Source organism: Akebia trifoliata, chromosome 15, assembly GCF_017979445.1.
Source record: "Akebia trifoliata isolate Shusen 1 chromosome 15, ASM1797944v1, whole genome shotgun sequence".
Lineage (NCBI taxonomy): Eukaryota > Viridiplantae > Streptophyta > Magnoliopsida > Ranunculales > Lardizabalaceae > Akebia > Akebia trifoliata.
The window spans coordinates 25,855,817-25,876,410 of record NC_141389.1 but is presented as its reverse complement, the minus strand read 5'-3'; the positions used below and the strand labels follow the sequence as shown (position 1 = coordinate 25,876,410).

General features: G+C 34.5%; 2 protein-coding genes across 2 annotated transcripts; both read left to right on the top strand.

The window, feature by feature from the left end:
- Positions 1–2,118: 2,118 nt before the first annotated feature.
- LOC147384822 (uncharacterized) lies at positions 2,119–8,506 on the top strand. Its single transcript, XM_086426197.1, has 13 exons — positions 2,119–2,371; positions 3,333–3,470; positions 3,756–3,837; positions 3,935–4,011; positions 5,133–5,248; positions 5,412–5,520; positions 5,624–5,740; positions 5,829–5,920; positions 6,003–6,069; positions 6,168–6,249; positions 6,329–6,420; positions 7,108–7,251; positions 8,214–8,506. Exons 1-13 carry the CDS (start codon positions 2,129–2,131, stop codon positions 8,358–8,360), a joined length of 1,506 nt encoding a protein of 501 aa, XP_086282323.1. The 5' UTR covers positions 2,119–2,128; the 3' UTR covers positions 8,361–8,506.
- A 9,121-nt stretch (positions 8,507–17,627) lies between these two features.
- LOC147384821 (putative glucuronoxylan glucuronosyltransferase IRX7) lies at positions 17,628–20,421 on the top strand. Its single transcript, XM_086426640.1, is given in 5 exon segments — positions 17,628–18,167; positions 18,247–18,608; positions 18,730–18,811; positions 18,814–18,979; positions 19,090–20,421. Coding segments are annotated over 5 exon segments (1,374 nt in total). The 5' UTR covers positions 17,628–17,887; the 3' UTR covers positions 19,574–20,421.
- Positions 20,422–20,594: the final 173 nt, after the last annotated feature.

Here is a 20,594-nt window from a genome sequence, read left to right as displayed (position 1 = left end):
TGGTTAGCATTCTCATATAGTGTGATTTTGTTTATGTAGAGGTACATGAATTTGTTGAGTATATTACGGTATGCTCCTCCATACTTATAAAAATAAGTAGATAAAAAGGAAAGGGAAAAAAATCTCATCAGGAATCAGTTTCAAATTTAAATTTATGTATCCGGCCGAAGGAGGTATTAGTGCTCTCCTCTTCCCTACAAATAACACCGAGAGGGGGGACGGACATTCAATACCTTGAGTCCTACAAACTCTAAAACTAGCCTCCTCGATAATCTGTAGATTGTCATTGAAGCAGATTTGCCATCAAATTCCTTAACTCGACCCTTTCCCACATTTTCGCTTGTCGACACAACTGATTACATTATGTGCAAATACTACAACATAATCATCAAATTGGATATTTAAAAAAATAAAAAATAATAATAACAGTGCACATTCTCATCTTCACCTATTCTCATAATTTATGATCCAAATCTTGAGGTCAACAATTCTTCATTCAATTGCAATTGCAAATCCTCTTTGTAGCTCACTTTTAATATATATATATATGATCCCTATAATCTGAATCGATAGTAAATCCCTTTTTAGGGAACAAGTCATCAATCATGCGATACTTTTCCTTTTTTATTTATTTCGTTTTATCTGTAAATGACTAAGTTACTTTAGATATTACCATCAATTAATCGAGAGAAATGGGTGCTTAACACCTTCTTTTTTCTCTAATCAAATCAATTACCTAGATCTTAGATGTATCGGTGTTTTATCCGTATAAGAGTCACTAAACGCCAAAACGACACTTTTTCTAAAAATACACTCTAGGTGACCATTCACACCTTATTACAAAAAGGAATGGTGGCGACTCCAAACCTTTGTAATGATGATTTTTGAAAATCGAAAATCACGTATCTACACAAACCATTTGTGGCTAGAGATTGAAGATAAGGGCATTTTGATCATTTTCTTTTGAGCCAACTTGTAGATGTCTGACATAGTGGTATGTATTTGATTTAAGAACATAGGGGGGCATCTCAGATCATGGTTTTAAAACTTGGTTTTGCGTCTTATCTCGTCCATGTCAGATTGAGTCATCTCAGATGAGTTTTCTGATATATTTGAGACGTCTCGTTCAAAATTTTGAAAAATGAACATGGGATTTTAAATCTCGTCCAAGAAATTGATTTGTTTGTCTGTCTTGTCCATGCTTGATATCGAGATGACTCGGGCGATACATCTCGATCTCAGATGAGTTTTGAAACCATATCTCAGATTGAGTCATCTTAAATTGATTTCCTACGACATTGACGTGTAGTGTTTAAAGAACCATATATTTGTTTCGTCGAGATAGAAGGAAAAAAAAAATCAATGGTTCTTTCAAACTACTACATCAGCGCAAAGTCAAAGGAGGTCAATTAAGCATTTTCCTCTCAATTCACAAGCTCAATGGCATTCCTAATGGACCCTTACTGCTATTACTATTACTACTACTAATAATAATAATGATAAGAGTCGTGCTGGAGTGACATTGAAAAAAATTGACATCGTTTCACATATTATTGTGCACAGAACCATAGATGCGTCTCACTTGTATCTCAATAAAAATCATCTATAGTTCTGGACACACATCCATGTCAGCAATGTGTGAAATGATGTCAAATTTTTTCAATGTTTCTTCAGCATTTTCCTAATAATAATAACAATGGGTTTATTAAAAGGCTGGCCCCAAAACCCATGAAAAATAAAGAAATAAAGTTGGGAGAGATAATATGCCATGTGGCAAAAAGAGAGGGTTGCAATTATCCAACTCCTGGAGTACAGGATCTAAACTCCACTGTTTAGCATTTTCGGGCACTAACTCTTCCATATTAATACGTAGTTGGTGACAGATACCCTTCAGGCCCACAAGGAATCTGTCCTTTTTTGCCCAAAATCCACGGATTCTTCCGCTCGATCCATAAAATGGGATATATTTAACTACATGGGCCCCATTATCCGATTCAGATACAAACAAATGCCGGCCGTTGAATCTAATAACGTCTCTCTTGCTTTGACTTTTGTCTGATTTACATCTACTTATAATTCTTGATTGTTTAAATTCCTTTGTGTTGGGAGAAGGACTTGAATTGCATTAATGGCGGATGTAAGACGAGTAGAAGAAGGTTTGGGGAATACTCCTCTGATAAAGGAAGAAGAACATGATCATCACAAAGTAGAGAAGAAGATCGACGATGGAGATCACCGTAACAACGATAAAGAAGAGAAGAGTGAAGCACCGGATCATTTAGTGGAACAAAAAGGAGAGGAGCAACCTTTGATAAAGCATAAGAGCAAGAGAATTGCCACGTTGGATGCATTCAGAGGCCTCACCATAGTGGTATGTATTCCTCTATGGGCCATGGCCACTTTTATTGGGTGGGCCACTTGTTTGATGGACCCATTAATATAGCCCAATATCAGACCCAGTGATGGATCCAAAGGCCCATATTGAGCATGTTTTGGTTAATGCTAATGATTTTCGGACTTGAAAATTTTCACTCGATCTTTACTCGGCTGATGTCGCAAGGGTACAGAACCGTTGATCATTTTCTTGCACATCCCGAAGAAAAGATCTATGGTTTTGTGCCCTTGCCACGTCAACCAAGTACAAACCGAGTGAAAATTTTCGAGCCAGAAAATCACAACTCATTGGCTAATCCAAGAGGTGGATTACTCAATCATGGTTAAGATTTATGAGTTATGAAAATCAAGTTTATTTATCTTAGATTAAGATAATGTTTTGGTCCGGAGAAAAATTGAGACTATCTCGACCGAAACATTTTTGGAACTAGGGCTATTAATGGATTGGATTAAATCGGTTTGGGACTCATTTGATATGGATTGGACGGACCGGATTTTTAGTGGATCCTAATATAATGATCTAAATTGAACTTGATAATAGTTGGATGGAATCCAAATTGGATCAAATCTGTCTTGATATACAAAATAAATGAACTTCATATATTAAAACAAATACATAATATAATTTACATATTTTCTCACATTTAATTGGATAAGGTCATCAAGATATGGTTGATCTAGAACCGTTCCAATATGTTAACCCAAATCCTCGATCCATATCCAAAGTTATTGGATTGGATTCTAGATATGATCTGATCCATTGGCAGCCCTATCTGAAACTTTCAATATTTTGAAGTCAAAGTTTCGTATGAGTCTCGACTGAAATACAATACGGTACAATAATTTAAATGATGGTGAAATGCATGTGATCCATATAATATATACTTTATTCCTACATATATATATATTCTCATATTTTACATCGAGATACGATGCAGCTTATGATATTGGTGGATGATGCGGGAGGTGCATACGCGCGCATCGATCACTCGCCATGGAATGGGTGTACATTGGCTGACTTTGTGATGCCCTTTTTTCTCTTCATTGTGGGTGTTGCAATTGCCCTGGCTTTTAAGGTAATATATATAATTTGAGAAATTCTATTGCCACACCAAAATTTTTTTACCTACGACACACCAATCCTTTTGAAATTAAGTACACATGGATTGGTGTGTTATAAGTAAAAGTTGGTGTGGCAATAACAACTCTCTCTCTCTTTCTCTCTCTGGTCCCACACTTTGATGTGTATATCAAATGTGGGCCCACTTTGCTGCCATACCGTTGGATCAGATCATAGTATTATGGGACCAATCTTATGATGGAATCATGATTTTTTAAGTGTTCATGTTGAGATGTTGCAGAGAATTCCAAAGGTGAATGATGCAGTAAAGAAAATCATTTTAAGAACAATAAAGCTTCTGTTTTGGGGGCTTCTTTTGCAAGGTATGTAGGCCATATAGCAAGACAGGAAAACAAGTAAAATTGTTGGTTTTGTTGTTTAATTGATAATAACACACCACACACATATATGATGTAATAGGTGGATACTCTCATGCTCCTGATGATCTGTCTTATGGAGTTGACATGAAGCAAATCCGATGGTGTGGTATTCTTCAGGTCTCTTTCTCTCTCTCTCTCTCTCTCTCTCTCTCTGTGTGTATTTGATTGGTGGAGGCATGTGATATACACTTGATGCTCAAGTAGATTTACAATTTAAAAAAAATATATTAAAATATTTTATAATTTTATTATTAATATTAACAAATCAAAATAGTTATAGAGGTACTATAAGAAATTATTATTATTATTACCCAAATAGGGTAATTTTTCGTTACTCTTCTTTGTTTTGATGAAAATTGAGGTTTTACCAAAGAATAATGATTTTCTGATGCCCCTGACGTAGTATGTGTTAGAATCATAGATCTTTTCATCGGGATACACAAATGCACATATTTATTAGGATGTAAAATTTTGTATCCTGAAGAAAAAGATCTATGATTCTAGCCATGCCACATCAAGAAGCGTATGTCAAAGGGGGCGTAAGAAAATCACGACTCTTTACCAAACTGATGACATACCTAGGACTGGCAATGGGTTGGGTGTGGGTCGGATGAAGCTATTTCCATATCCTTATGCAACTCTATATCCGCTTATCATATTCAATTTTTTACCTACTTTGTCAAAGGATATCCATAAAAACTTCTACCCAAATTTCAAGCGGATATCCAAGTGTATATATATATATACCTCAATTGTGAAGATGATGGAAAAACCTTAATTTTGGGTCATACATATATTTTATTGTGAATTTATCGTATTAAACTTGGATGAACTAATATTCGGATAAAAATAATTATAGATAAATTTACCTGAATTCTTAATCGGTTAAAATTTTTGTACCCATACCCGAATAACTCGGGTAGGATGAGTCGGGTGAGAGGATATTATCCGACCCATTGCCAGCACCACCATCTTTCATCAGATCCTAATTATAGCCCATATGATTATGGAAAACAAAGGGAAAATGATTTTTTCTGAAAGATGTGATTTTCAAATCTACGATCAACCCAATATAATGGGCCCAACCATTCTACTTAATTATTAGGTTTCGGTCGACAATGTTTGGGCACACGGCTTGATTCGGGCTTTACTTGACCCATTGACACCTCTAACCATAGTGGTTAACCACTTAAACCATACTTCATTCCTTACTAATTACTTGTATTTTCTCTAAGCAGAGAATAGCATTGGTGTACATGATAGTGGCTCTAATAGAAGTCATGACCACAAAGGTCAGGCCCACCACCCTTGGCTCTGGCCATTTCTCCATATTCCACAACTATAGTTGGCAATGGTGAGTAACCCAATCTTATATATTTTCTTTGTCACAATTAGTGATCACTCACATCGCATACATTCATCGATGTAGGCACTATTGATCCACGTAAATCTTCTCGTGTTATGTGTTATGTGTTCTCTTAATTTTACTGTACTTAGTCTATTGGGTCCATCCGTAGGATTGGAGGGTTCGTCGCCTTTCTAATCTACATGGTGACGACATTCGCGCTATATGTTCCTGATTGGAGTTTCGTTTCACATAGTCATCATCACACGGAGAGACTTACAGTACGTATTTAGTATCCTATTAAACGACGGCCTATGTCCCTAATTGTTGCCCACAGATCATAACTTCTACTAATAAAACTAAGAGGTCACAACCCATTTTCAGGTAAAATGTGGCATGACAGGCCACCTAGGACCGGCTTGCAATGCAGTTGGCTATGTGGACCGCCAAGTCTGGGGTATTAACCATCTCTATTCGCAACCCGTGTGGGCACGCTTAAAGGTTAACCGAACTCCATCCTACGTAATGTTTAAGACCTAAATACACGTATTTTTTGTTAATTGTTTCTATTTTGTTCGTGATTGTGTAGGCTTGCACGCTTAGTTCACCAAGTTCAGGCCCATTTCGGGAGGATGCTCCGAATTGGTGTCGAGGCCCATTCGAACCCGAAGGCCTGCTAAGGTATGTCGATGTCCTTATTAAACTTATTCGACACCTTAATTACGAGCTCGAGATGGATTGAAGTGGTTGTTGTGTTTTTTAGTTCAATTTCAGCAATCCTTTCGGGCACCATCGGGGTCCATTATGGTCACATTCTGATACATTTCAAGGTTAATTCTCGGCTTTTTCAAAATTTTCTAACTAATTTTTCGTCGATCATAGTATGTGAATCTAACGATCATAAACGCCGATAATTGATCTTTCATAGGGTCATGCGGAGCGCCTTAAACAATGGGTGTCGATGGGATTCGTCTTGCTTATTATAGCCATCATTCTTCATTTTACAGATGGTGAGCTTAGCAAAAATGTTTGATAAACCAATTTCGAAACAATGAGTCTAAATCTTAACTTCATTTTCGTGGCTTGCAGCTATTCCTATAAACAAACAGCTCTACAGCTTCAGCTATGTCTGCTTCACTGCTGGGGCAGCTGGAATAGTGTTCTCTGGGTTCTACATTCTGGTACAATTTTTTAACTTTGGCACGCCAACTTTTACTTATTACACCTCAATTTCTTAAATCATTTATCACACCTCAATTAAAGATTAAAACACGCTCTTCAAACATTACAAAGGTTTGGCTCAAATTTTAATCTCAACATCACATAACATTATAACACTCGTTAATAGAATTTCAGTAGTTGTTTACAATTATGACTAGGTTCATATAAAATCCTAAACTCAAAAATAGAAATTTGGCATAAAAAAGAGAGCTTTTATTGGCACCCCAACTTTACTTATTCTTAACTATTTACTTTTTTTTTTTTTTTTTAATTAGGGTGTAATAAGTAAAAGTTGTGGTCCAAATAGTAGCTCTCATTTTTTTAGAGCTCCTATTCACATCCCAATTTTTACTTATTGCACCCCAATTAAAATTAAGAAAATTAATGGTTGAGAATAAGTAAAAGTTGGGGTGCCTACTGAAATTGTTTGTACGAGTGTTATATTGTTTTGGTATTTGGATTAGAATTTGAGCCAAACCTATGTGATGTTTGAAGAGTGTGTTTTATACTTTAATTGAGGTGTGATAAATAATTTAAGAAATTGGGGTGTAATAAGTAAAAGTTGGGGTGTCTAGCAATTTTTTTTTTTTTGTTTTTCTCCGAAAACTTGCTTGAACTTCTTTCTTCATCTTGATGTGTGCAAACAGATTGATGTTTTGGAAGTGAGATTACCATTTCTATTCCTAGAGTGGATCGGGATGAACGCAATGCTAGTGTTCGTGATGGCGGCACAGGGTATCTTCCCCGCATTCATCAATGGGTGGTATTACGAGAATCCCGATAACTCGCTAGTAAGTAACATTTCATCTCATTAATTAAGTTCAAAATGCCAATAATATTTGATTCATCTCTCAGACGATAGTTAAAGCGATCCAAATTTTTCATAAAATTAATAATTAACAATTAACAATTAACAATCAATTTAATCATCTAAATATTAAGTGAAATCACATTTTCTAAAATTTTAATGTATAAAATCCGCATGAAGGCCCACGACTCTATGGCTCGTGTCCAACCTTGGTCGATACTCATATGTTCACACACAAACCTGACCGTGTATTTGTGAGATTCAATGATTGGGATAAAAGATGAATCCCGAGAATATGTTATAGATCTCTAAGATATATCTCAACTGTTGAATCTCACAAATGCACGGTCGAGATTTTGTGTGAACATATGAGCTCACTTTCATGAGTCTAAGGATCCCAACCCCTCACTCTAAACTAGTGATACAAATTAAGTATTTTTGAAATTAGAGTCAAAAAACCATTAATATGTTTCTTGATTAATATTAGCAGCAGAAGGGCCCACTTAACAACTGATAACCTTCCAAAACAAGACGAGAGCTGCAATAGGCACCTCAAATTTTACTTATGTACAGTTGGGGTGCCAATAGAAGCTCTCTCTCTCATTTTTGTTGTTGTTGGATTTATATTTTTTTGGGTTTAAGATTCTATATGGAACAACTACTGAAATTGTTTTGAACCAGTGTTAATTTGTAATGTTGAGATAATAATTTGAGCTAATCCTTTGTAATGTTTGAATGGCGTGTTTTAATATTTAATTGGGGTGTGATAAATAATTTAAAAATTGGGATGTAATAAGTAAAAGTTAGAGTGCCAATAGTAACTCTAAAAAAAAAGCCCATTAACATTGTGTTATAACAGGCCTAAGTGATCACAAAAACCATGAAACCTAAAAAAAAAAAAAAACAATCAAAACTAATTGCTTGAAAACCTACTTGGATGAACAGGTAAATTGGATACAAGAACATGTTTTCAACGATGTGTGGAAATCTGAGAGGGTAGGTACACTGTTATACGTGATGTTCGCCGAGATCACCTTCTGGGGAGTAGTTGCTGGTATCTTGCACAAATTGGGTATCTACTGGAAGCTATGAAAAGCATGAAATCGAATCAGATTCATCGACAAAACAAAAACGTCGTTAATTGTGTGATTAGTTGATTTTCCATTCTCAATGTTTGTGGCCTACTTGTAAGATATACATATGTAACTTTATTCTTAAACTTTTTTATATTGAATTTGTTGGTGTTATTACATCGGGCCTTGTTCAATGTTGAGAAACCTGTCAAGGGCTGCAACTTGGGCGGGTTGGGGATCAACCCGTTCCTGTTCCCGTTCCCATGCCCAACCTGACCTTGGGCATAAAATGCTCAATCCAAATCCAACTCAAGTCAGGTTGGTCGGGTTGATCATGTTGGTTCATTCCTTATTAATACCGAGGCTCAATGACAATTTCGAATCGACAAGTGGTGAGAGACTGTTGGTTGTGAGTTCGATACCTAGTATGAGCAATAATTCCCCAGGGCAGCTCGCAAGGGCGTACCCTCACTTACCCAATGCGTGTGATGTGCGGGTGTTGCACGTGCCCCTAGACTAGTCCTTGGAGAAGACCGTGGTCTATGGACTAGGCAAAACCCAGATACAAGGGCGGTCAAATAATAATAATAAAGATAAGAGAAAAAGATAAGTGGTACGTAAAACAATATAAAATTTACAATTATTTGTCTTAAAAAAAAAAAAAGATGATGATTAACTAAAGTTTGAAATGTGAATTGTGAAGGGAATTAAACCAAGATATTTTAAAAATATTTTTAAATTATAATTATATTAAGTTCGGGGTTAGGCAAAGTTCAAGTTAAGTCAATCCGATGTTGATGCCCATACCTAACCCGATGTGATTCGGTCAAATTTTTCTTTTTGCTCAACCCGAGTCCAAACCCTAGCCAATTGTTCCCAAACTTAACCTAAGGTTAGGTTGAACCGATCAGATTCTGGTTTACCTGCCCAAGCTGCAGCCAAGATCATAGTGCAAGCATGTCCCATCTAATGGTCAATCTGGACCTAATCAATGTAAAGTGTCTATGGTTCCTACACACTTCCACGTCAAGAAAGTGAGATATGAGGTACAATTTCGAGTCACTCAAGCATTGTCAAAAAAGAGAATTGCTACTGCCGCACCAACTTTTACTAATGCCACACCAATTCCTATGTAAATTACCAAAGAATTGCACACAGTTGGTGTAGCATTAGTAAAAGTTAGTGTGGCAATAGCAACTTTAAATTTTTTTTGAAAAATTACTAAATATAACAAAGTTCAACTTCATGTTAGCTCTTCTCCATCTAATAGTGTAGTATGCTCCAAGGAATTGGGTTGTTTGGTCATTAAAATAGTATGTAACCTAGGTTTAGAATATCGTGAGACAATTTGATACAAATCTAATATCGATATATTGGAAAGGGGGAGAACTATCATGAATATATATATGAGGGTCACGAGGCTTAAATGGGGTATGATACACCTAAGAGTTGCAAAATATACACTCAACACTCCCTTTCACCCATAAAGGTGAAAATAACCGAACTTGTAACTTATACAAACCTAGCACTCTAATACCATGTTAATCAATCAACTACTCCAAATGATCGGTCTATTGGAGAAGGGGAGAACTATGAATATAAGAGGTCACAAGGCTTAAATGATGAAGTCTGACACACCCAAGAGTGAAGAAAAATATATACTCAACAGTTAATTTTCCAATAATATATGTTAATAGCAATTTTAATCATCAATCGAAAATATTTTCGGTACAAGTTAAGGTCCACATAAGCCATATTATTTACTTTTTCATCCTCATTTCTATGTATCATGAGTTGACTTCTACGTTCTCTTTTAGTTGGAAAGATGGATGGGACTTGGATGTTTATTAATGAAAAAAGATAAAATTTCCTTGAATCCATGCCCCTCAAGATGATGTGAGGCTGATGAGCGCTAATATAAATAATTATTTTGTCAAAGAAAACTCATTTGTCATCAAATTGAATTGGACTTAGTCATGAATTTAGACCCACTCTTTCCAAATTCTAGAACACCACATAGTATTTATTTTGATGGCCTTTTCAAAGTGATAAGATGGTGTCGAAGGTCTCTTTCTTTTGGTGGAAAATGCAAATTGCCAAGAAATAATCTTAGGCATGTGGTCCTCGGGATTCATCTTGTCAAACTCTCGATGAATATTTAATGATGTATTGGACTTTTGACTAATTCCTCTACAAGTTGGTCATAAATTGATATCATGCATCGACTCCAACTAGCCTTATTAAGTTAATAAGGATTTCACCCATAGTAAAGGTCCCTCACCTTTTGGCATCCAAAAGCATGATCTGATGCTTCAGGGTTGTAAAGGATAAAATTCTATAAATTTTGATTTTTTTTTTTCAAAAATAGTTATTTTTCATCGTTTAATTTTAATTTTAAGTTTGGGAGTTAGGTGAAAGTTCAATAGCCGTCCATTTTCGTAACCTTGGATCAAGCTCAAAATAATTTTTTATTTGTTTTATCGCAATTTTTCAATAAAACTTAGAGGGTTGTGGTGTTGGATTGCTGACATGATAATCCATTTGAGCAAAACAACCATTGGTAAGACTTAAAACTTACTATGTTACTAAAGAAAGTGTTTCACTTGTACATTTAATTTTTTTTCTTTCCACTTTTATTAGGGATGTACATTCGAGTAAACCCGAAACCAAATTTTTGGGCTCGATCCAGGTTCAAATTCCAAATGCTTGAACCAAACCCAAATTGAATCGAAAAATTTCGAATATTTTTCGGGTTTGGATTTGTTATGGGTATAACCAAAAATTCGAAATTCAAATTTCAAAACTTTTTTGAATTTTCCGAATAACAAGTTTTGGTTCGATTCGAGTTCACATAGATCTGAACTTCAACTTATAGGTTATATATATATATAATTTATAAATATACACCTACATAACTTATACAAAGGAAAATAAACACCTGCAATTACCATATAACTTATATAGAAATAGTTATTTACAATTATATAAAATATAAATTATATAACTTATAGGAAGGGGGGGGGTTTCAAAATTTTGGGTTTTGTTTGATTTTTGATCCTTCAATCAGGCTTGGATTGGCCTTGGAGGGGTAAACCCAGACTCGAATCGATTTTTATTAGTTTTTGTTTGATTTAAATTAATTTAGGCTTGATCCACATTTTCAATCTGGGTAACAAGTTTTGGGTTTTGTTCACTTTTCGGTTCTTCAATCGGGTTTGATAAGTCTTGATCACCTATTTTAGTCCCATTTTTCAATTTTCACTCTGATATTACCTAATATCAATTTGCTTATTTTTTCGTTATGTTCTTCCATATTTGTCGGGATGAACTCAAACCATTTCCTGCATGAATGTGTATGTCATGAGATGCATACAATCAACTCCCTTGTACTAGAAATGAGAGATAAGATTTTAACTCGTATCTCAATGTGACACATGTCATTGACACATGCAATGGGAAGCCTAGTTGGATCCGAATCCAAAGTCTCCATGACTACTTTGGTCCAATTAAAGGAGATAACAATCTGGTGGCCCATTTGATTTTTTTCAAAACCCGATTACAGTTCGGGTCAAATAAATCAACTCAAAAGAAAACGGTTGGCTTCTGTTGAGCGACACAATCAGAAAGTCTGAACTATCTGACATCCTAAGTTTCCTAATCCTGAAGAGCTTTTTCTTAGTTTTGAAACATTCACAGGTGTGCATGTACGTGTGAATCAATTATTTGATAATAAAGGGTTAGCAAATTGCACACGCAACTTTATCATGATGACCTAATCAAATACTTGATAAGTTCTTCACACCACATCTTTTGAAATATTAATTTCTAGCCTACCTTCCATTTTTTTTTTTTTTAAATATGGTTGAGTAGATATTTATCTATGTGATAGTGGCATCTTAGTTGTGGTGTTCATTGACTTGATCTTACCATTACAACCGTTCATTTGATCGTATTCTTTTGATCATTAATCTATCAAGAGTCGATTTGTATTTTTTTTTTTTAATATTTTTTTTTATGCTTATCATGGGTATCCTCACCCTTTGGGTGAGACTAATCCCACTGTAACAGAGTCGATTTGTATTTTGCTTTACTATTTTAATTCACATTAAGGATCTTCATCTTGAATATTTCCTTTGAGATATCGATTATAAGTGGTGGTTACACACCAACATTATAAGATACGTATATTTATTTTTAAATTTTGTTGATTGCACCTTACATAAAGAAAAAGTCTCATTTTCAATAAAGAAAAACTTTCTCACTCTCCTTATTTAAGTAAGAAATACTTAACAATAACAGCTAGATCTCTTCTATTTCTTTAATAATTTCATTTTGATTTAGGGGAATAAAAGTTTTCTTTAACTATTTGAGTGATATATTGATTGATTATATAGAAAAAGAGAGAAAATGGGGAGGGGTCAACTTCATCTATGATGGTTAAGTTTGTTTTCTTTGAAAACCCAATTCCCTTGTTGTTGGTGAGAAAGAAAGAGAGATACTTTCAATCTTTCACTATTCTCTTGGAGATCAATAGAAAAGTTCTTTTTTTATTTGTTGGTTTTAATAATAATATGGATTTCTTTAGTATATGAGTTTTGATGGAAACAATGTTGTATTATGAATCAAATTGATTCATTGTTTTCCATTAATCATTCCAAAGTAAGAAGGTAGAGTAGTAATATAGTTTGAGCTTCCAAAGGAGTGATAGTAGGAGGCGAATCCTCTGTAGTACATTTTCCCTGCAGTTCTGTGTAGTGGATTTTAACGGTTAAAGGAGTGTCACATCACAAAGATACAAAAATCCATTCATTAAAAAATGAAAGTATAGGGACTGTTCATTTTCAAATCTTCAGATCAATCTCAAAAAATGTTTTTTTTTTTTTTTAATTTTTTTTTTTTATTATAATCTAATCGATGTAGAATGATCCATACACGTTTAAGGTGTTAGTTTTTCTTGTCAACGTATCAATATCTCCCATTTAAAATCCACTACAGGGAACTACAAGAAAATGTATTGCAAAGGATCCCCTCCCGATGGTAGTAATAATTTTCACAATCAAATTCATATCCATGTTAAATAAAGAATTTAATAGAGTCAATGGAAATCTACTTTATTAATTGGCAAATGAAAATTTAAAAAAAAAAAAAAACATTTCCATAGAACCAAAATCATTTTTTTTTTTTAATTTGGAGTATAATCACACCACTTGACTACAAGGATTATTCTTAAGTGATGGATTATAATTGTTACCAGGTGATTTGTAGTTAGTCAATCTCTTCTTTTCATTTATTTTAACCAAGCTTCATTAAATGTGCTCAAATCATTTGAGAGTTTCGCTTAATTTATCATCTATTGAAGTTGCTCGAACATTTCTTCTAAATGTCATTCCTAACTTTAGGTTTTCTAGTCTTTTGACTTGTTAAGTTTGGGGGTCCAACTCAAAACTAATTGGCAATGATTGGAGAGGCCCAACAACTTATAAGGAGAGAGAGACAAGTCAATGCGTGTGTGATGTAGGACTAAACTCAACACGCCCCCGAACGTGTCGGCCGGACTGAGTCAAAACACGTGGAGATGTGAACTGGGTGACATGGAGGAGGGAAAGACTCGCTTTGATACCATAATAAGTTTGGGGTTCAAACTCAAAATCAATTGACAATAAGTGGAGAGGCCCAAAAACTTATAGGGCCTATTTGGTCGCAATAAAAATTGTTTTACATATCCTTAATAGAATTTTCCTTGATCTTGTAGTGAAAACCCTTAGCCATATTAGTTTCCATGCCATTTGTTTGACACTAATCTTGATGTGAGTTTAGTTTGCATATTCTTTATGTAATAGTGGCGGATCTCATTGGATCAACATTAATACTCATTCTACAATCAAAATGTTTTTTTTTTTTTTTTTTTGAAATTACAATTGGAATATATAAATAAATGAAAATGAAAAGGAAGCTCAACAAAGCATGTTTGAGACATTTAAAGATATCTTAATGTTAAAAATAATTATTTAATTTGGATGGACTAGTATGAGAAAATTGAGATGAGCTAGGTTACTCTGACTAATTTAGTAAGATTTCCAATCTTTTTAGGCATCATGAATTCATATTATGGCATCCAAAAAAACATGATTCGTTGCTAGAGGACAAAATTTTAAGAATTTTGAAAAAAAAAATGGAGTTATTTCTCACCATTGAATTATAATTTTAAACTTCATAAATTAAATATTTGGGGGGGGGGGGGGGGGGATCCTAGTAAGATTTCAAATATTACTAAGGTTGTGAGGCCCAAATGATCTACCATGTTGGAAAAATATTATGCCATCCCTTTAGAGTTCATGGCATCTATCAAATTTAGAAAAACAATTTAAAAAAATGCTTGATCCAAGGTGAAAAAAATGCTTGATCCTGATAAGATTTCAAATATTACTAAGGTTGCGAGGCCCAAATGATCTACCATGTTGGAAAAAAATTATGTCATCCTTTTAGAGTTCATGGCTTCAATCAAATTTAGAAAAACAATTTAAAAAAATGCTTGATCCAAGGTGAAAAAAGAATTTTTTCTAGTTTCACATTGTATCATCCAAAAATACGATACGATGCCACGGGGATGTAAAGGACAACATTTTAAGAATTTTGAAAAAAATATAATTTTCATCGTTGAATTTAAATTTTAAATTTTGGAGTTCAGTAGCCGTACAATTTCAATACCTTGATGAAGCTCAAAACAAGTTTTTAATTTTTTTGATTTTTTTTTTTTTAATATGAGTTTTTCAAGAAAGCTACAGTGTTGGATTGTCAATGTAGTAATTCATATCAGCCCAACAACCCTCAGTAAGATTTGAAATCTTTCTAAGTTAGTAAGAAAAGTGTTTCTCAAATGAATCTAGTATGATAAAAGAGAGACGTTATGTTGGAAAGTGGAATCCGTGTATTCCACTTTCTCAGATTTTGTTGTTACGCTAACTCATGTGGGATACATAATTTTAATTAACATTTCAAAATTTGTTAGAAAAACACTAAAGTAGAGGTTTATGGTGGTTTATTGTATGGTACCATCCGACAAACATAATCATAAGTTGAGAGATGAGGCAATGAGTATCTAATGTAAGACTAAACTCAACACGAACATCTCACATCTATTTGTTTAATTCATTTTGAAAATGTTTATCAAATGTATGATTTTTCATGAAAGCTCTTCATCCCACTAATTTTAGATAGACAAGATTTTGCAAGTAGGACCCATACATGCCATTGTTCTTTGTGGACATACTAAGGCGTATATGAAACTCTAACTTGCCGTGCAAGTGAGGTTCTGAGAAAATCAAAGCTGCCCCACCTCTCCCATTAACCAAACGTATGTTATCCGCTAGTTTTCTCGTAGGAGTAGTTATATTTTTGATAAGTTTCTATATTACTACATGCATTAAACTTATTTAAACGTCCTATAGGCAAATGCATAGATAATGTGACTAAATGTAATACAAGTGACACAAATTTATTGATCACACCTGATGATATAAAAACCTGTCATGCCACGTGGCATCAACATTAGTTATTGGACATGGGAAAGAGTTGTTAGAGCAACTCCAACGCACTCGGGCCCTGTCTCTGTATCGTTTCCCTACTACAATTTTACAGAATCATCCAAAATCACTCCAATGCACTTGAGTTGGGACTCGTTATTTCAAAATATTTTGGAGAAGAAAGTAAGTCAGAGAAGCAAAATAAGATAGTGAATCTCTCTCTTTAATTGTTGGCAGTAAAAAATGAGGCAATTGTGAAATATTTTATCTTAGATGAATTGTGAAGAGTCATTTTGGCTCCTATGATTGGAGTGAAGACCCTATGAATAGGCAAAATTACTCTCTACTGTAAAAGGCCTAGTAGATATGCCTATTTGCTTTGGAGTTACTCTCCACTTTATTATAATATATCGAGCGTAATAACATGATACTCTAACAGAAGTGTCAATTGAGCCCACTAATCTAATTGGGTCCACACCCGAAAAAGGGTTCTCGATCTTGACCCCGAAAAGGTAGGATCAAGTTAGGACTAAGGATATCTAATCCAACTTAATGATTACTAGTAGAAAAGTGGTTTGTGAAAAAATATTTATATTCCTGAGAAGTTCTCTTGTTGCACCCCTCCCTCTTTTGGGTTTAGACCCATAGTTCAATTCGTTTGATACATGATAAAGTAACTCTAATGTTATGGGTTCAAGTCTAATATATCAGTAAAACAAAATTGTCTAGTCTTGCTTAAGCCATTAATATATTATTTTTTATAAGGTCAGATGAGGAATGTCTCATTAGAAAAACACATGGATTTAGATTTTATTTTTTTATTTTTTTATATAGGGTCAAGATCCCAACCGTTTAAACACAAAATCCAAAGATTAAAATTTATCCTCGAGATAAATATCTTTGAGATATGTGTTATAAGATTAGCATAAATCTTGAATTTTGTATTCAAACGATTGGGATCATGTGTTTTCTCCTAAGTCATTCTATACGAGCCAATGGATCCCAATCTTTGTATATATTTTTATAACAAAAAATAATTAAAATATCTTATAAAATAATAACTATATTTTCCATCCCTAAACCTTTTTTTTTTTATATAATTAAGATTGAGATTTGAATCTAATTTTGATAAAAATAATACAAAATTTTTTTCAAATGAATTTAATTTTTTTTTAAATCGAAAAAATCAAACAAACATGTTTGGGTCCATTTTGACTTAAGTCGACTTAGACGCATAGAATATACAACTTGCCTCGCTCTGGCCAAGCCCACCCATTAATAGCTATAGACGTGAGTGATGAAAGAATTCTCAAGCCAAAGGATTATGAAATGGTGGATGAAAAACATCGAAGCACCCAAATACCCTACGATCGAGATGATTAACACACCAAAAACTATGTAAAAGAGAAAGAAAGAAGAACAAATCACATAAGAAACAAGATTTATATGATTCGACAAAATTGTCAGTCCACCGGCAGAAATGAAATTTTTTTATTAATGAAGTCACAATAACAATACAATATAATTTAGGGTTTTCCCGAGAACGTAAATATATAGGGTCCTAAGACTTCCAATGAATTTTTTAATACCAAAAATACCCTTCAATAGTCATACGGATGTTAAAAACATCGGAGGTTTTGCCTCGCGGGGAACTTTGTTCCCCATGGGGGCATATCAGCCCCCGAAACTCATCACTCTCCGGCGAACCCAAGTCCTGCATACCTACACCTAAATAACATGAGATTAAGGCCTCAAATAACAAAGCAGTGGTCATGTAGTTATCCAACTGCAGGAGTACAAGATCAGAGCACTCAAAAAATTGGCTGTGGAAAATATTAAAAAAAAAAAAAAAAAAGGAAAAAAACGAACCGCCAACAACTCAGCTCCAACTCTTCTGTTTCTGTTACATTGTTTCTTCATCTTCACTTCATCGTCAACCAGAAACGAAAACCACATCTTCAACCACTAAGTCAATCCAAATCTCTCTCATCTCTTCTGGGTTTTTCTTAAAGCATTCGATGAGATGGTCGAGTTCAAAAGAAGAACAAAAAATAGTGGGTTTTATTTGAAGATGAAGCTCATAAACAACAGACATGGAAGACATGATCATAAGAGATTCTACTTCAAATGTTTCAGATGGGTTTTCTGGATTTCTCTTTCTCTCTATTTCTTCACCTCTTATATCATTAGTACCTGCAATAAATCCATTTCTTTCCTTAAAACCCCCAAAAGCAGTTTTGTTTCTCGTGCTCTGTTCGAAACCAATACGTCAATTTTACAAAAAACAAATTTATCTCCTAAAGGTTCGATTTTTTTGTCCTTTTCTCTATTATTCTTCTTTTAATTCAACAGGGTTTCTCAATTTCCTTAATTTTATTATAGGTTTAATGGACGATTTGAAAATCTATATCTACGATCTTCCATCGAAATATAATACCGATTGGTTATCAAACGAGCGTTGCAGCAATCATTTATTTGCTGCTGAAGTTGCTATTCATAGAGCTTTAATGGGTAGCGAAGTACGGACGTTAAACCCATGGGAAGCAGATTTCTTCTTTGTCCCCGTTTATGTTTCCTGTAATTTCAGCACTGTAAATGGGTTCCCTTCACTTGGTCACGCACGGCGTCTTTTAGCATCATCGATACAACTTATTTCCTCCAAATTTCCATTTTGGAATCGAACCAGTGGTTCAGATCATGTGTTCGTCGCCTCCCATGATTATGGAGCTTGTTTTCACGCCATGGTGAGTCTCAAAATTCAAAAAGTTCGAATTTTTATGAGAATTTTTTTTTCCTTTAATTTCGAAATTTAATGAGTTTAAATGTTTAATTAATCTTCATAAATTTTTTTTTTTTTTTTTGAAGGAGGACGTTGCGATTGCAGATGGGATTCCTCTGTTCTTGAAGAAATCAATTCTTTTACAGACGTTTGGTGTCAGATTCCGGCATCGTGTCAGGAAGTAGAGAACGTGTTGATACCCCCTTACGTGTCGCCGGACAGTATACGTTCGACACTTGAACTGACTTCGAACAATGGCAAAAGGGATATTTTCGTGTTTTTTAGGGGCAAAATGGAAGTTCATCCAAAGAACATAAGTGGACGATTTTACAGCAAGTAATTGTTGCGTTTAATGAACTTACAGCCGTTGATCTTACACTATTTGAATAGAAGGGCATTTTCGTCACAAAAAATTATATCCATTTTTTTATTTGTTTTTATTTCAGGGCAGTAAGGTCCGTGATCTGGCATAAATTCAATCGTCACCCAAAGTTTTACCTCAAACGACATAGGTTTGACGGTTACCAATCAGAGATCCTAAGGTCAGTATTTTGTCTCTGCCCACTTGGGTGGGCCCCATGGAGTCCTAGATTGGTTGAATCCGTAGCCCTTGGATGCGTTCCAGTCATCATATCAGACGGCATCCGTTTACCCTTTTCGGAAACGATCAAATGGTCAGAAATCTCTCTCACTATTGCAGAGAAAGACGTAAGTGAACTCCCTCGGATCCTCGAACACGTGGCATCTACCAATTTATCGAATATACAAAGAAACTTGTGGGACCCAATTAATCGACGATCCCTACTCTTCAACAATGATATTCAACATGGAGATGCCACGTGGCAAGTTCTTTATTCTCTATCTCAGAAGCAAAGTCGGTCCCACAGGAGGTCTAAGTTTTCTGTTGTCAAATTGACAGAAAATAGCTAACTTTCTCTGTCAGCATAACACGTGTACTTTTACCAGATGGCGAGTTTTGATTGGTTAGATTCGTGGTAAGCTACAGTTGTATCATGCGACCAGTAATGTGGGGGCAAAGACAAGTACATAAAAAGTTCCATTTATTTGTAAATAAATATTAAAAAAAAAAGAAAAGAATAAAAATAGAGTTTTGGATATTTCAGACCAAAACAGCCAAATGTCAGAGCTTTGAGTGGTGAGGTGGCGGGAAGTGGGGCTGAAGTGGTCACGGACCTGTACAATGGCAACATGTTGAATACTGACCCATTTTGGTAATTTTTGCCAGATTCCTTTTATGGGCTTTTGCGGGTTTTAATGGACTATATACTTCATTAAAGGAGATGAGATACCTCCTTTGATCTCAGTCTACACTGGAAGACTAACTGGAATGACCTACATGCCCTCATCTTCAACCTCTTGATTAAATAGTTGTTACTTCAACCTCAAGTTTCTATCTCCTTTACTTTCAAATAGCAATAATAAGATAAGATTTTTGGGAAGTGGAAGCTGGTGGGTTTTTCTACAAGAGGTTGAAAATGGATTTGGGGTAGTGGTTGAAGATGAGGGCATTCAAGTCATTTTTTGTTAGTCTTCTAGAGTAGAATGAAGTCAAGGTAGAATTTCGTGGATCTTCTAAATATTAAACAAAGCATGGAGATGTATGTACATCTATTAGTTAATAAATGTCATTTGCATGGATTAGAAAAAAAAAAAAAAAAAAGTATTAAAAAAAAGCACTTATTTGAAAATTTACCAACAAAGATCAACCACAAATGAAATATTTGGTGGAAGTTATGTTGGCCACCAAAAATGGGTAGGGATAAGGTATTGAGAATGTAAGTGATGATGGTGATATATAATAGAAAAAAATATATATATATTTAGCACGATTGTACAATTTATAATTTTTTTCATCCATAAGAATATCTCGTGTTGAGTTATATTTTCTATTCCTAATTGATGACTTCGGACTATGTTGCAAGCTCTCTGA

Excerpts from the sequence above, each read along its gene's own strand:
- LOC147384822 (XM_086426197.1), top strand. The coding sequence starts at position 2,129 with ATGGCGGATGTAAGACGAGTAGAAGAAGGTTTGGGGAATACTCCTCTG. Across the intron at positions 3,471-3,755 it reads CAATTGCCCTGGCTTTTAAG|AGAATTCCAAAGGTGAATGA; the intron begins GTAATATATATA and ends GAGATGTTGCAG. Across the intron at positions 3,838-3,934 it reads TTGGGGGCTTCTTTTGCAAG|GTGGATACTCTCATGCTCCT; the intron begins GTATGTAGGCCA and ends ATGATGTAATAG.